Here is a 17307-nt window from a genome sequence, read left to right as displayed (position 1 = left end):
GACAGGTAACCGTGTGGGGAGTGGTGCAATCGTCCACCCGGGAGGTCTTCAGGAGGAGACTGGACAGTCACGCGGCTGCGGTCGTCTGCCCCAGATGTCCTTCCTGCTCATGCAGGGCGCTGGACCCAACGGTCCTTCGGGGTCCCTTCCAGCCCTACGATTCTATACAGCGGATAGGGATGATTTAATATACGGTCTTCCCTGCACCTCGTTCCTGGTTTGGTTAGCCACGGGGGTGGCTTCCTCTCCCTCGCTGACCGAGCTACTGTCACATCTGCAAAGTTTCAGGCTACGGCCACCTAGAAAGAGGCTTTGGAGGCTTCTGCTTAGTCGCACACCCGTAGCTCGGCCCAGGCCCCTCGGAGATGGCCGAGGCCGGCGACGCTGGGCTTGCAGATCGTGGCCAGAAGCTGACCGGGTCCCGGGGCTTGGCGCAGCCGCGCCAGTGACGGGTGCGGAGAGCTGCTGAACCCGAGGCGGAGCTGGGGCTGCAGGTGGCTCCAGGACCACCCTGCACTCGCGGGAGAAGCCGGTGCAGCGCAGACACGCCCGCGGCCCCTTTAAATCCCCGCCCCGCCCCGCCCCTCCGCGCGCGTAGTTCCAGTGTTGGCTGCACAAAGCTTCCCGCGAGTGTGACGTCAGCGCCGGCGGCCTCTACCCCACGTGACCGCGCGTAGCACCGCCTCCCGATTGGGCGTGCGGCGGCCGTCAGCGTATGACGTTGCGCGGCGCGGGCTGTGGTTGGTGGAGCGGCCCCGGGCTGGGAGGTGGCGTGCGGCCCCGCCCCCCGGGTGTGCGCGAGGCGGCGGCGCGTGGCAGCGGCGGCGGCTCCCGGGTCCGGGCCCGGGTCCGAGCCCCGAGCGCAGGTGGCGCCGAGCCCGGCCCGGCCCGGCCATGACGGACTTCAAGCTGGGGATCGTGCGACTCGGCCGGGTTGCCGGCAAGGTGCGGGCCGGGGCCGGGCCCGAGGGCGGCGGGGACGCTAAGGGGACTGCGGCCGGGCCCAGGAGCGCCTCCCCGGGGCGGTTGGGGGCGGGGCGGGGCAGGGGTGTCCTCAGCCTGGCGGGGCAGGGCCGGGCTGGCGTCGGCGCAGCGGCCCGGCCACGAGGCTCGGCCCGAAGCGCCGCGGGCCGCATCCCCGCACGAGCTGCGCCCGGGGCAGGCCGCCGCCCCACCCCGCTCCTCCCCGCGCGGGCCTCGCTGGAGCCGCCGCCGAGTCCGTCACTTCGCTTCCCGGCGTCCCCTGGGCGGGTGTGCCGGCAGCCCAGCCGGGGACCGGGGGTTGCCCTGCCGGGTCGTGCCCAGAGCCGCGGGCCTGCTGCAGCGCGCTCTCCTGTCTGGCCGGCGCCCACGCGCACCTGCGATGGAGGCTACCCGGGCGTGCCCGGGGACGTGGGGCAGATGGGCCACGCCAGGCTGGTTTCGGGCTTTCCCGGTAGCATAGGGACACGCGGGTGCTGCCCACGCACGTGCAGTCTCCAGAAGCGTGAGGCAGTTGATATGGGCTTAACCTACTACTCTGTTCTCCTCCCCAAACAGCATCGGGGAAGGGAGGCCTGGAGTGATGGCGAGAGAGCATATGGGATTTAGAGCTGGCTCTTTGCAAGGTGTTGTGTGGGCTCTAGCAATAAGACGGGATTCTCCCTCCCTGAGCTGTCAGTGGCTGCTCTCAACCCGAGACCTGCTCTGGGGGCTTGTCCCTTCCAGATCCTGGAAGGACTGAATAGTTTGTCGTCTCACTGGTGACCTTAAAAGTGTTCACTGTCCTGCTGGGTGTTGTCTGCAGTGTGCTGGGGGTCTGCGTGTTTTGTCCGTCCATTCCTGTGCGGAACTACATTATTACGTGATGCCTATAGCTACAAATCTGTGCGTGTGTAAACTGGGTGGCAAAGTTATCTTATCAGGACCTGGTTGTATCAGTGCTGCTTGCTTACTCTGCTAAAGTATTTCAAGTTCAGTTTGTTGTAGAATCACTTCAGGTTTGACTTTGGATATTTTAAAACATTGCAGCTTTTCTTAACTGCTCTTAATATGTTTGATATATTTCAGACAAAGTATACGCTCATAGATGAACAAGACATCCCATTAGTGGAAAGTTACTCTTTTGAGGTGAGAAATCTAAGCTCCCTTTTTAAAATGAAACAAACAACTCCTGTATCGTCTGATCTAATGTATGGTAGCTATATTCTGATTAGACTTGTGCCATCAAATCGTACGTCTACACAACGGTTGAATACGTCCTTCTCAGCTGCGTGCTGAGGCAGATGGATAGTTCCATGCCTAAATCACTTGAAGCGGTCTCTGGGATGGTTACAAACTAGTTTAACTGTCCTTAAAAGACAAGTTTATTGGAAATTGTTGAATAGACTTTTTTTTTGTTTTAATCGTATTTGTTGGAACAGATAATTTCTAGGAAAGGGCTGGCTTCAATAATTTTCACATTTTGAAAGAAATTTGAGAGAGAAATCTTTCCAGGTGGTAAAAATGGAAACTTGGAGGGATTCAAAATGAAAAGTTATTTATTTATGGAAAACAAAGGGAAAATAAAGTGTAAAAATAAAAGGCTGAAGTCCAGACACTTTGGAATTACCAAAATAAAATTTTTGCTCAGTCTAATTTTAATATTTTCGGATTTCAGAGTCTCAAATTTGAAACTAACTTTTCTTATTGATTTGAGGTGGGGGAATGTCTCAACCTTAAATTTTCATGGGGCCAGAGAACTATTTTCAATCCAGGTCTGCTTCATGGTGTCAAACTAGATCCATCTGGATTTATCATTGGAGGGGTTATCTTGATTTAAAAAAAAAAATCCCTTAGTTCTTTATTAAGAAAGGCTCACCTTGTTCTGCTTGAACAGTGCCTACCAATGTGGCCTTGGCCTCTGACTGGGGTTCTTCAGTACTACAGTAATATAATGAAGTTTGTGCTTCATTATTTTTCCACTTTCCCAATCTCATTAGTTGTTGTTATGGTGCTGCAGGTAAAAGTGCTAGATTCTGAAGCAACTAATGTATCCACTCCATGGTGGATATTTGTCTTTTAAAAGTACATAAATAATGTCCTAGTACCATAGCCTCAGACATCAGTTTCCAGTATGTTTACTCTCTCAACACTGCTATGGAGTAAGGAAGTGTTATTATTGCTGCTTTACAGAGTGGGTGTGAGGCTTAGAGAGACTGGCTACATGTGAAATCTAGTGCAGAGCAGGGAGTAGACCGTAGACTCGTGTCCTAGCTGCTGGATTATCATTCTTGTTTGCCTAAGTGAAACTTTCTTGTACTGCATATCCCCCTTTTGTCACCCCTAGTCATCACACAGTATAACCTTGTGGTCCTTGCCTAAGGGAGGTACTAAATAGCCACTTAACTTAAATCCCATTAAGATCACCTCCGATGTGATAGATTTCCTGCAGTTGCTGGGGGCAGACATTGTTGGGTCTTGGTGTTTTCCTGTCTCCCAAATCCCAGATGGCACTTTCCATGCTGCTGCTTACAGTTGGATGCCCTCAGTCACAGAACGCTCTTTCCTTCTCCCCAGGCTCGGATGGAGGTAGATGCTGATGGAAATGGTGCTAAAATATTTGCTTATGCATTTGACAAAAACCGAGGAAGGGGATCTGGGCGACTACTGCATGAGTTACTATGGTAGGTATTGGGCAGTTTGTAGCTTTCAACCTGTACTTATGCTATCTGATATTTGTTTGTAAGATCCGGAGGCAGAATGTATACACTGATGCAGATTGCACTGGGATTTAGAGCAGACAGTTACTCAAGGGGTAGTATTTGCAATGGGTGCTCTTAGAGCATCTCATTGCCAGGCAGGGGGGGCAAGCCTGTCATGTAACCTGTGTATACTGAGCAAATAGTTATTCTGGGATAATAGTGGATGCATGAAACCTATGGCAGTGTATTCTTACTGCTGTCTTTTCCTGAGCTAACTTGACACTAGATTCTAGGTATATTAGTATAAAGATTTGCATTGTGTTTCTGCTCCTTTACACTGGTGGAAATGCTGTGTCCAGGCCCATTGTATTTCTGTCCTGTCCTGAGGTAGACTGGGTGCAAAATACATTATGAACCTAATGCAGAGGGCACTGTAAGGTCTTGTTGTGATAAGACCCAGTAAAGAGCAAGCCTCATGTGTCTCTAAAAATGTTACTGCTGCTGGGGAAGCTAGTTGTATTGTAGCTGGGTATAATATAGGCAAGCAGTTTAATTCAGAAATGGCTACCGTAAATTATGGACAAAAGCTAACACCTGCCAGTTGTGACACCCAAGTAATTTTTTCTTGCCCAGTCTTCTAAATCAGGGGTTTTCAATCTTTTTGGAGCAGTGTACCCCCAGTGGTTGAATGCAGAGTGGTGGGAGGGGTGCATGGCTGAATGCAGGGTGATTTTAGCTGATGCATGCAAGCTTCCGCTGGTTGCCTGTGCATATCCCCTAGGGCCTTTTCAAGTACCCCTGGTTGACAATCCCTGTTCTAAATGATGGGAAAGGATAATAAAGGTTGAGCTCCCTGTTTAAATTCAGTGGAGCTTTGTTTGCCACTAACTTTAACTTTTCCATTCTACTGAATAACTGAATTAGAATCATTGCTTTGGATAATCATGTGAGTTCTGGCTAAAGAATATAGTTAAATCAATTGCTGATATAAACAATACTTCTCTTAGGTAGCTGCCCGTATCTATCTTGGTTCCTTTCAGGCTTATCATTTGGGACTAGAAGTAGAGTTTATAGTGAAAAGTAGCTATTGAGACACTGCTGAAATAGATTCTGTCTTAATTATTGAAAGTCCCGTCTTTTGCGAAATTAACTTTTTGGGATCTTGTTTTCTAGTAATTTCTGTGAATTATGCCGTCAAATGACAATGTCCAGTACTTAAATGAGTTTTCTGGCCAAATCCCCATACAACTTGGGGTGAGGCTTAATGTTTTAACATGCTGCACCTCGCAGGTATGAATCATAGAGCCTACACATTTTACACTTAGCTCCTCTAGCAGTGTTGCCTAATCTTATTGTAGGGATAAGTGCGTTAAATGGAAAAACAAAACATTTGGGAATATTTTGGTGCACATTTGCTTGCTAATTCACATTGTCTGTGATAGTGAACACAAACCTAATACACTAATATTTAAACTCCATAATTAGCATTAATAATCCTGTCAAAGGATCTAGCTTTTGTTCAGTTGACTGTCAAAGGCTCTGTAGATATTGGTGGTCCTGCTGTTCATATTTTAAACACCCCATTCATTCCCTTTACAACTGAAAATAATGCTTATGATTTCCACTGAATCATTTAAAATATAATGGATCTTTAAAATCATGTCTTGTAAATGAATTGGTGTCCAGCATTAAAGGATTTCCAGCTACAGTGAATGTAGTATTTCATATTAAACATCCAAAGCCATGTTAATAGAACAGAATGGTTGCATTAATTTTGCTAAGTCGAATAGTCAGTTTAAGATGTGCCAGAACTTAGGTTGTCTGTTTAGCCTTATCTTGACCTTCTTCAGGGTGTGAATTATGATGGTCTTTCACTTCATAAGATGTTCTTTGCTTTCCTGACCCCCCTACCAGGTTCTTCAGTCATAATGACTGCAAGTACTGTCTGGCTGGGGCCACTCTATTCTTGGGTTTCCTACCCTAGTCATTGATGCTCCATTGTCACTCAGCTTTACTTGCATGAATGCAGAGCTGGCTAAGAACAAAGACATGCCATGTTTTCAATATTGGGCTTTGCCTGGCATTATGCCCTTCCTCGAAGTGGGAGGTGAAGCTAATGCTCTTGTGTGCTGTGAACTAAATGTAGGAGGGAATTGCAAAAGCTTGCTGTCCACCGTAGCATCCAGTGGCTTCCCTGGACTTTACTTTGTGTGTAAGCCAAAGCTGAAAGCCTGAACTGTAGCAAGTGATAAAACAGTGTGAGGCTGGAGTTATTTGGCACTTTCTGTAGCCAGCCAGTTTGCACAGAAATCAAACTAAGCCTGTCTGCCTGATTGTTACTGATGCACCACTGATTTGAGCTCAGCCACAGTAAGTATTTACACAGCAGTTGGTACCAGTTAACTACACGGTTTTTAACACTGCAGCTTTTAGTTCAACTCGTGCAACTAGTTTTGCATACAGCAAACTTTCAGCACGGGGAGCTAGCAGCTGCTTCCAGTGCGTAGCAAAGGTAGCAAACTGCTTTTCAATAGAGACTAGGGAGAGGGAGCTGCAACACTTACTTAGGATTGGAGACAGCAATATAAACTGCACACAATCTTATGCTGTCAGTGCCTTTTGTAGCATGTGCAGTAAGTTTCCTACCCTATATTCTGGTAGTCCTGTTCCATGCTTTTACGGAGCCTACTCTCTCCTCAAAGTAGAGTTTGTATGTCCACCTAGTTAGGCTGCCCATAGAATGTTAATTTTCTTTCCATGTACTACCTTCTTTGTTATCTTGCATACAGGAGTCTAGTTAATCTAATTTATTTTTCATCAGGAGATGGGCACATGGTCTTTTTGATTTAAAGTAACTAGGTTGCAACAGGTGCTGTAGAATACTACAGGACAGCAAAGTGTGTTTGTAGTCAGCAGGTTTTACTGTAGGTGAATCTAGAACCTGCAAGGTTATCTGAAGACTACATACTGCCTTGTATGTCCTGGAACTTGTACCTTAGGTGAGGCTGATGCCTTTGCCTTCATTGTGAAGGCACAGACAGCCTGAAATGGAGAGGTATCAGAGAAAAGTCAGTTACCAAATAGTTAGCTGCTCCACAGCTCCTTCTCCAGTCTGCTCATACTGTTCCTGTTCTACAGCCTGCTTCAGAGATGGTGCTGTCTCTCATTCCTGATTTGCATGCCCATGGGAAAGGTCTCTGGATGTGAGCTTCTGTTAAACACTAAACATGATGTTGAAAGAACATAATTAAGCCTGCAATGTCAGGCACTAAAAATTAGGAAGTACTGAGAAAATAAGTTGCACTGGCATCTGTGCAAGCTTAATTTGGCTCAGTTGTGCGTGTGCAATATGATGCATCTTTAATTACGTGATCGTGGTCCCCCGTACCCTGCACCAGTCTTCTTGACTCATTCAGTGTATTGATTGGAAGGCACCCAGTATTAACATCTTCAGTGTTTTAGCCCTGCTGTGTAACATTCAGTTTTAGGCCTTACTTATGTTCTACCGAAACTCTGCTTTGAAGACAGATTTTGGATGTCATGGGCTTTACTGTAGTGGTCTTCACTCTTATCTGAGGGTTTCTCAAGCATAAATTTTGTGTTATCCTCCGCTAACAAGAAGGGAATGGAGGCATTGAAAAATTGAAGTTTAAAAAAAAAAAAATCCACTAATCTTTGGATGCCAATGAGACACTTGGGACCTGATTTTTTTTTTTAGAGTACTTGGCATTTAATTTATTCAGACACAGCTCCCATTGGCTGCAGTTGCAGTTGTAATCACTCAGCACTTTACAAACAGCCCAGAGTTTTCACACTGCACAGAAATAGCGAAGAAAATGCGGTTAATTACCTTACATGAAAAGTTTGGTTGCCTAGTGCAACACGGCAGTATTCCACTTGGACCATGAGATTTCTCTCTTCTCTACCTTGCCATTCTCTTGCTTTTTCCAACTTCTCCAAGAAATTAGGCAAGGGTTCTGTAGACAGTAACTTCATTATGCAGTCCTCATTTATTTCCACACCTGGTCCATTCTCTGTGCTTCATGAGACCCAGCCTGTGCAAAATGTAGTAGGTGATCATCATACAGTTAAAGAGAGATACTGATATGTGCACACAAGGAGTCTGATGTATAGCCGTTCTTGCAGCATTAATTCTGTCATTCCCTACCTTTGTCTGACTTTACAATGTGGCTTTAATGTGAGCTGGGGGGCTGGAGTATGCAAGCTCATCTGAGCAATTTCTTAGAGTTTTTAAAGCTAACTTACAATTACATTTCTCATTTTGTAGTATCTCTGTGTCTGATCTATGCTTCTCTCTACCAACTTCTTCCTAGCTTAATCCTCTGCTTCCCCTTCTGACTCCCAGTGTTGGTTTCTTGTCCTATCTCTTCGTCTAACTTCCAGTTGGTTCCAGGTAGAGGAGGAGAATGTCTTCTTCCGTTCCAGTCTGTCTGGCCAGAATCTTCCTTGCAGTCTCTCTTTCTTCACCTGGTTCAGTTTTTGTTCCTTGTGAATCCAAATCATATGGCTTTTTCCATGCTGCTTGGGTGCCAGTGATGAGCCTGAGTGGGAGGATCTTTGAAGTATTGGAGAGGTTGATTCCCTGCTGCTAGTCTTCCCTGGTGCATAAAGCATTATAGGAAAAGCTCATCTTTGTCCCTGTAGTGCTGGTGTTGGTTGCTCTGGGGGGATGAAGTATGTGCAGTCTCTGTGATGCTAGCTTAGACAGGCTGGAGCCTGCTTGGAAGCAGTACCTGCTAAGCTCTAACAAGTCCCTGAACATATCAAATTGTCTTTTTTTGAGACTTGGACAAACTTAAGCAGATTTTCACAGAGAAAGCAAAAGGCCACATCCCTGACACAATGGCCACCCTCTGCTAAAGTCCTGCTTCACAGCATGGGTTGTTTATACAACACTTGGATTTTTTTTTTTTTTTTAACATGGGCACAACATTATTCCCTAGCTGTTCTTGACAATGACTGAACCGTTTAGGCTGAAATTTAAAAAAAACCATTCTGCCTGAGGCAGCTTCTCAGCAAGGAAAACTAGGTCATGCAGTTACATTTAAGCAAAGGTATAAGCAACTGCAAATGGAATCTTATAATGGGAAATGTCAGGCAAACTACATAGGCAAGGACACCAGGCCTGTCTCCTACCCTTTTGTGTTTGTTTTCTTTCTGTTAAAGTACTTGGCACATTGCAAAGCATAGTACGACCCAGTTCCCTTCCCTGTAAAATCTAAGATGGGGAACTATCATTTAGGATGGGAATGACTGGATATGAGAGACAAGCTTGGAATAGGGAAGAGAAAAATGTGGCATTGGTAAAAACAAGGAGGATGAAAGGAGCAACTATGGAATAGCTGGAGGGACATGGAGACGGTTAAAGAGAGAATAAGAGGAAATGGGAAGAAAATACAGATCAAGGCATATTAAGTAGGACCTGCTACATGCTAAGAATCAGCCCTCAAAAAAGTCTGTATGGTTAATAATGATGTCTTGGATACAAATAGACTCTTTAACAATGATGCTGGCTGGTTGCTAGTGAAGCATTTAGTTTGTACTGTCTGCCTAACCTGGAGGCTTCCTAGTGGAGGTCCAACTGTTGAACTGCACATAGATGCCGAGTATGAATCTACACGGGCCTAATAGTAGTAAACAAAGCATCTGCCCCAGAGGACTAAATAGCCATGTGGGCAGTCTGTACTGAAACAGAAATACTTTAAAAAAAATCTGCATTCCACCTCCCCAGTTAGTATTCACTTATGCCCTTTTCTGTCTGGTGTGTCATGATGAGTATAAAGCCGCAGTCTGTGTGCAGGTCCTCACTTGGTTATAGAGTGACTAGATGAAAGACTTTAGGCAACCAGTTGTTTGGGATATCTCTATTATTTGTTTCTGATCATGGGGACCTGTTGCTAAAGACAGACTGCATACTTTCATTTCTTGCAGGGAACGGCACAGGGGAGGGATTGCACCAGGATTTCAGGTGGTGCATCTGAATTCCGTGACAGTGGATAACCGACTGGACAATCTGCGCTTAGTCCCATGGGGATGGAAACCCAAAGCTGAAGATATTTCTAGTAAACAAAGGTACATAAGCATTTGTCACTTACTGATGAAAGGTGTATTAGAGCTCAGGGATAAGCTTTTGCCATCAAATAACTGGGAACCATTTTAGGAATGCAAGACTGGAAAGGGCTTCCTGGACTGTTGAGGCTGGTCCCCTGTATTTGCAGGCAGCCATTTCTCCAAGAAATCCCTTTTACATTCACTTGCTGCCTCCTAATAGTTTTGTGTGCTTTTAAAAAAATAGTAGTTTTGCCACTTAGCTGTTTGACCTGGCATTGCGGCTACTTAGGTTCTTTCTGTTTCTTGGTTTCCTTTTTTGTGACCTACAGCTAGCATGGTTTGTATGCAAAGTAGAACCCCTTGTTACCATGACAGTGCATATAAGATCCCTCCTGTATCTGTTCTTTGTCTCTTCGAATAGGAAATTCATCCAGGCAGGCAGCTATCTCACTATGCCATTACAGCAGCTGGCATAATTCTTTGTGCACCACAATACAAAATACATGTGCTGGGTACTGAAAAGTTCCATTTCAGACCTTGAGGAAATCTCATCACAGTACTTGAGCACTGTTAGTCTTAAACTTCCTTTGAGAAGACCAAGTGCATTGCAGTGATTGGCAAATGTTTTCACAATCAAGAAAATTGGGAAGTTCAAACCAGAAAAACAACCTAAAGTTTTTGAGGCAATTTTATACCAAAATAAGCTTGTTTGATGTAAATGTTTCTTGGCAGTAGCTCTTTGTATGCAAGCTGAAAAAAAAGTCCTGAAAAGAAGTCGTTTATAAAAGTATGCACAGGGTGACTGAACTAGAATGCGATTCTGTATAAACTGCCAGCTTTACAAATGGAGCTGGTATTAATTTCCACACACATCAGTTCATAAGCTTATGGACTATCCTTATATTTGTTTTTTATTAAAGGGAACAAAGTCTGTACTGGTTGGCGATTCAGCAACTTCCCACAGATCCCATTGAAGAGCAGTTTCCTGTATTGAATGTAACACGGTATTACAACGCTAATGGGGATGTTGTGGAGGAAGAGGAGAACTCATGCACATACTATGAATGCCACTACCCCCCCTGCACAATGATAGAAAAACAGGTATGTTCAAAATAAAGTGGAAGTAGCGAGTGACCATTGGGATCGCCATACCTGTAACCAAAGATTGCTCCCTGTAGTAGAACTTGAAGTACTCTGCATGCTCAGGTCTATGCTAATGCATTTCACCTGTGCTTCTGTAGGAGGAAACTTTCTGTTCTAACCTGATGGAAGCATTTTTTTTAATTGGTTGAAATGAATCTCATAATCTCACTGCTGTCCTTAAATTCCCTAACAGCTGTTTCTCTGCCTCTGCAGGGTTGCTACTCTGACTAGTTTGCTATATACTGCATTCATTTGTATAAGCCAGTGATTCTCAAGCTTTTTAGACTTGCACCCTTTGGAAAATTTTTCTCAGGTTTTGGGCTACAGAAAAATAGTAGAGCAATTTTTCTTTTGAAAATAACTCAGAAAGATTATAGCAGGTCAGACTGTTTTTAACACTTTGGATTTCTGTTTGAAATCTCTGGGTTCACCTTGTGAATCAGGTTTGCACATCTAACAGTGTTAGTATTGCTTGGCATCCCATGAAAGGATCTCAAGGCACCCCAGGCTGCCTTGCTGTTCCCTTTGTAGAGAATCTCTGGTATAAGTCTTCATACAGATGGAATATTTCAATATTCCATCAATCCTATGTGCAGGAGAAACAAGGACTATTTCAAGTGGTGAGGACTGCAGGGAAGTCCATCTGCCATAGCTGGCAAGATGTGAAAGGGATGGCACGGAGGCAACTAGTTCTGAGATTAATTTAGCCTTTCTTCCTCATGAGGGAGAGTTTGAGCTGTACAGGGGAGTCGAGCAGTAGCAAGGCTGGCAGCTGCTATGAAGATGATGATAGGTAGCCTGTGTTGCACAATTTGGGGAGGGAAAATGATGTGATCCGAGTACTTCTGCTGCAGGAAATTGAGACTAAGCCATGTGCTGGCTTGATTGAGACGGGGCAAGGGGCTGTGCCTTTGTCTTGGGAAAGCAGATAGCCTTGTTCATGGATGAATGCTGAGTAAGGCTTGGAGACCAAGCAGTGCAGATTAAGGTTGCTTATTTGAGAGGATTTAAACAAAGGCTTAAGGTTCTTGTATTTGCTTTATGTATGTGTATTACGTCCTACCTTCCGGAAAGGGATGTCTTCCCCTTGCTTCTCTTGTGCTCCATGTTACAAAGCCCTCTGGCTGGCCATCAGTTCAGCAAGGGTTGAGCTTGTGCAGCACTCCATAACTCTTCCTGTCTGTAGACACTCAGTTTAACACAGATCGCTGTGCAGCAGAACATGAGTACTGTCAAAACAAAACAACCAGAGGGAAACTGTTGAGTGTTCTCAGTTCCATTAAAGTTGTTAACATGGTATTTTGGTTCTTTTTGCAGCATAGCTCTTGATGTAATGAATCTAGTTGCTGGAATATTTGCATTCCCCAAAGACTGATAGGTTTGTGGTAGAGTGTGTTGAGTGTCAGGCTTCTTGGGGAATGCCGTCTTGCCTCTGAACAGATTTATTAACTTCTGTTCTGTGTTCTTTCTAGTTACGTGAATTCAACATATGTGGCCGATGCCAGGTTGCCAGGTACTGTGGGTCTCAGTGCCAGCAGAAAGACTGGCCTGCTCACAAGAAGCACTGCCGGGAGAAGAAACGAACTTTCCAGCAAGAGCTGGGACCGGAGCGATGACCTGGCAGCATAGGCCTCTCAGCAGCAGGATTCCTTTTCAAAGGCATTGGGCTCTTGCTTTTGCACAGTAATGACAGACTTTTTATTGAAGCCAGAGGCACTGAAGAAGAAAAAAACCCTGTGATGCTTGAGCAGAACAGCTGACTGGACTAAGCCAGCCTAACTGGTGCTGTGGAAAGGGATCACCTCTTCCCTTCCAGTATTGTATTCTCAAGCAAAAAGACTACTGTGGAGCTCCAGGCAGGAAGCTTCTCATTATTTATATGTTAATATGTTTGTAAACTCATGTACAGTTTTTGTTAGAAATTCTCGATAGGACTCATTTACTGTAATGTTCAGATGAGAACACATTGTTGGCCTAAAAGGAAAAAAGAAAAAAGAAAAAAAAAAAAGAAAAAAAAAATTAACTGTCATGTAGCAAAAGCTTTTTCTCCCATGTGGCTAAAAGTATATGTGGCTGTGCCAGGCCAGGAGACAGGCTCAGACATCAGCAGTTACTCTGGAGAACTCTGCATGGAAGTTACATTTAAAAAAACAAACAAACAAAGTAAAGGTTGGAATGAATTGTTGTCTGCTCTGTAGTTTTCTCGTGTTCCCTTCCAACCGCTTTCAAAGTTCTTATAACACTTGGTCTCCCTGACATTATTTCCGCTTACAAGGTCAAGGATCCGGCTGGGGCTAGATGGCTTGTCAGACTAGTGTGAATAAGATGCACCAGCTTGTGTAGGTAGTTGGTGCACAAGCATGTGGTATCTTGATGATCTGGCTGCCTTGTACCCACTTTGTACATGAGCAGGTATTTGCAAGCAAGGGTTTGCAACTCGTTCACAGTTGGGTTGAATGCAAGGCAGACTTTTCAAGTGTGGAGCCAAGTTCAAGGCCATTGCTCTGGAGCTGAGGTGAGATGCCTTAACTGATCCTCCACTTTGAAGCTGTCAGAACTCTCTGGAAAATCCAGAACACTAGAAAGGCAGAGCTAGTTTTTCTAGTTGCTTTGAAAAAAAAGTAGAGACCATGCTTTATGCAGGAAGCTAAATTATTCTTGCTGTCATCTATGGAATTAAAAGAAAAATGGGATGCAAGAGAGCTCAGGTATTTCAGTTGTGCTTGTGGATATGCTCCTGTGGCCCACATGGCCACCTGCTATTGCAGTGTCTAGGCTGATACTGTAGGGGTGTCTGAAACAATTTGGTAGATGTACTGGTAGTTTTGGGTGACTTTTTTTCTTTGAAGAGACAAACATGTCATTTAATCTGAAAATCCTTCCACCCACCCCCAATTCTTTCAATTCTTATGTAGTTAAACGTAATCACATAATGTGGAAGGCAAATTTTATTTTCACCTGAAAACAAGTTTGGGTCCCTATTATTCTTTAAGATGCAACATGAAGCACTGATATTTTTTTAACACTCACACAATTTTTTTCCCCTTAAAATATTATGACAGCTTTTTTAAATACTAAATGCATTATTTACTAATGTGCAGTACATGTGGGCTTTTTTTTCAACTTGGCCTGTAATAGAAGGGGTAGGGTAGTAATTGTTTAACAAGGAATTTTTTTTGCAAGCATTTGTGCAAAAAGCAAAGTTCTAAAAGACCTGAAAATTAGTCACTTCAGTCTGATTTAACTCTACCTCTTCTCTGCCAGAAAACCATAGACCTAATCTGGATTTGAGATGTAAAGGTACCTTTTTCAGCGTTTCCTCTGGAAAATTTTGCCAGTTATGTCAGTGTAGTTATAGCGCTGTCTTCCTCTACATGCTGTTTTTCTCAAGAGCAATGCAAGCATAAACCTGAAAAGCCCTTTATACAGGATAAATGTCTACACACATGAAATTCACACTTTAGCTTTTGATGGTAGTATTTTCCTGTACAAACAAGACTTTAGACACCTTCCTGCATCAAGAAGCAAGATGGTCCAACCTGTTCATGCCTTTTACAGGTCCGTTGTAAAAGCAGCAAATGAGTTTTAAATTAAACTAGCAGATGGAGGCATAGTGCAATAATTGTTTTGCTTGAGTTCATGCTTCCACCCTTTTTTTGGCTTGTTTTGATAACTAGTAGCTTATTTAAAATCATGCTGTTTTTTTTTCATAGCACAACCATACACAAACATTTCACTATGCTAGCTGTACAGATCACCGCCTATATGTTGCCTGCCCTGAGGGTACTTAAAACTCTGCTGCAGCAGCAGGAGAGCAAAGCAACGTTCATTAAGCTAAACTTCCCAACATTTGTACTGAGAGGCTTTGGTTTAAAGAAAAACAAGCTGAGCATAGATTGCTGCTCCTTTCATGGTTTGTCCCTAATAGTATTTAGATAAAAGATGAAGATCAAAGTTAAGTGATGAGAAACAAATTTGAAAAAGTGGGAGTACTAGGGGCACATAGTGATTGAAGCCTTTCTAAACAGGAGAGGGAGGTATTTAAATAAAATTAAACTTTTCAAGTGGTGGTGTGGAGAGAGGAATTGGGAAGCCCCAGTAGTAGGAGTGAGTTGAAAAAGTAAAGGCATTGAGTTTTTAGCTCTGGTCTATTTTGATGAGGGCACCAATGAAGATTGTGCTATGCAGTGTGGATTTTATTTTGGGCCATAGTAGGACAAGGCTCTAGTAATTTTTTTTTTTTGGCAGGGATTACAGTGGGGAAAACATGAGAAAACAAGTGATGGCTGGTAAAAAATGCCAGCGTGGGGGAAGAGATAACACAAGGAAGAGATCAGTTAAAGGGGATTGGGCAGGAGCTGCCCTGTCTAGGGAGAAGCAGCAGAACACTGCCCACTAGACTGGACCATTCCTTATTGATTATGGAACCCAGATTTTTGGGTGTCATCATTACTTTGCTATTACCAAATAACTTCCAAAGTGACCTGTTTCTTCAGGTGGGTCATAGAGATGACACCATACTGCTGTCTGCCACTCTGTTAACAGAAGTACGTGCAGTGACTTGAGATTTTTACCCTCACTTATGACCCCTTGTAAGCATCAACATGATACCACATAAGAGAATGTGGTGGGTTTATTATTTTTTTAAATTCTATATTAAAATAATTAGTTTGCAAAGCAAGCCTGGAAAATTAGAATGAGGTGAATTCCCGTAGAAACTTGGGTGGAGCAGATTGACCTGCTCTGGGAATAAATCGGGTTTTGTCTGTAGGGCCCCCGCTTTGCTTGTTGCATAATTTTGAGTGTATAGATGTTGGCAGTCTCTGGAAAGGGGATGGCCATAAATAAAACCTAGCATGGACAGTGCAAAGAATGAGTGTGTGAGGTTATTTGCAGGGTGCAGTTCAGAAGGAAGCAACTGGTTTTCAGGCAGGCAACTCTGGTAGTACGCTAGAGGCAGCTGAGGGAGGTTTGTGGGGCAAAGCATGATGAAGAGCACTGAGGGATGGGGAGCAGTCTCCTTCAGGACTCACTTGAGATGAGTGAAGCAGGAGACGAAGTGATTCTTACTTCTAGAAGGACATGGTAGGGAATTTTCTGGGCCACGCCATGTACTTGACTAGAACCAAGGGATTCTCTGAACCCTTCCAACCAGCCTAAGGTTTTCATACCAACAACTGGTAAAGGAGTCGGGCCTCCCTCACCTGCACCTCCTTGATGGCCATGAGTCCAGCTCCCCAGGAGCTCCTGCTGTTCAGAAAGAGTTTGAGGGAGACTTCCAGTCATGCTGGGGCCTGTGAAGAAAGGCACATCCCTGCAGGTGCACGGATGTGCCTTCCTTCCTACTTGATCACACATCCTAAGCACATCCCTGCAGAATTCAAATTGTAGGTTGTGACTTCAAGTCTTGCCAAGGCTCTATATGGAGCCCCTTGGACAACAGGACTAACCTGTCCTGCTGTCACCCTCGTGGATGGCAGCGTAGCTGTTTAGACCTCTGGCTGGCAGCAGACACATAAATCCTCTGGAAGCTTATTTCCCTTGGCTTTTTTTTTTTTTTTTACTTGCTTTTGTGTTCCAAGTCAAATCAAGTCCAAATCCATGAGTCAGTCCAGAACCAAAAGTGGCCCTACAGCCAGCAAACATCCTCCACCCCCACCAGGGGCTTCAGATATTTCCAAAGTCTTCTGGCTGGTGTCCTACATGCAGGCCCAAGCCCAGAGGCTGGGGTTCAGATGCCCCCAAGCATGGGTGACTGGTGCTGCCGGAGTCTGGGGGGGCACCAGATCGCCGGTGAGTGTGGGGGGGTCCTCCAGCAGCTGGTTGCCAAGCCAGCGGGAACGCTGGGCGTGCGCTTCCAGTTCCATGGCTGGTGGTCCCAGGGCCTTCACGTGCACCCCCTACGCGCTGCCAGTGCCCCTGGTTTTGCCTGCCTCAGCCGTACAGCCCCAGGAGCAAGTAGGGAGACGCCTCGCATTTCCGTAACGTGGGCATTAAGCCCCCACACCTCGGCGGGTCCTGAACCGCCAGAAGAACAGTGATCCCCGGGAGGTTCAAGGAAAACTGCCTTCATGGACCCAGACACGTGGTGCTTCCCCTGCCTGCTTCCAAGCAAGGTATCCTTGGGAGCTCGCTCGCCCGTCCCCGGGGCCCGGGTCATGGTGCTGAACGGGAAAGAGCAGTGCTGAGCAGCGCCCGAGGCCCCTTCCGTGCCTCCCACCACATGCCCCCCCCCAAGCACGGGGCCAAACGCCGCCGCGATGGAGGGGGGCAGCGGGGTTGCGGCCCGGTCCCTGCGGCTTGGCACAAACGCGGGGCGAGCACGAGACCGCGGGCCCGGCCCGAGACAGAAGCCAGATCCCCCCTCGGCGCCCTGGTGCCTTCAGGGCGGTAGTGGCCTGGCCCCGCCTCCTGGCCCCTGACCCGGAAG

The 17307-nt window shown here is 45.5% G+C and overlaps 1 protein-coding gene across 1 annotated transcript; it reads left to right on the top strand.

Annotated features, from left to right (window-relative positions):
* The first annotated feature begins 762 nt into the window (after positions 1-762).
* On the top strand, positions 763-13565 carry ZMYND19 (zinc finger MYND-type containing 19). Its single transcript, XM_090022490.1, has 6 exons — positions 763-945; positions 2050-2109; positions 3538-3644; positions 9615-9755; positions 10655-10835; positions 12350-13565. The coding sequence occupies exons 1-6, from the start codon at positions 895-897 to the stop codon at positions 12491-12493; spliced, it is 684 nt and encodes a 227-aa protein (XP_089878616.1). The 5' UTR covers positions 763-894; the 3' UTR covers positions 12494-13565.
* The last annotated feature ends 3742 nt before the right edge of the window (positions 13566-17307 follow it).

This window comes from Crocodylus siamensis, chromosome 11 (assembly GCF_052110815.1).
Source record: "Crocodylus siamensis isolate JL-2025a chromosome 11, ASM5211081v1, whole genome shotgun sequence".
Classification (NCBI taxonomy): Eukaryota; Metazoa; Chordata; order Crocodylia; family Crocodylidae; genus Crocodylus; species Crocodylus siamensis.
The sequence above is the reverse complement of the archived record's forward strand: the minus strand, read 5'-3'. Positions and strand labels throughout refer to the sequence as shown.

Coding starts and splice junctions, on each gene's coding strand:
- ZMYND19 (XM_090022490.1), top strand. CDS start 895: ATGACGGACTTCAAGCTGGGGATCGTGCGACTCGGCCGGGTTGCCGGC. Junction 2,110..3,537: donor TGGAAAGTTACTCTTTTGAG/GTGAGAAATCTA, acceptor CCTTCTCCCCAG/GCTCGGATGGAGGTAGATGC. Junction 9,756..10,654: donor GATATTTCTAGTAAACAAAG/GTACATAAGCAT, acceptor TTTTTATTAAAG/GGAACAAAGTCTGTACTGGT.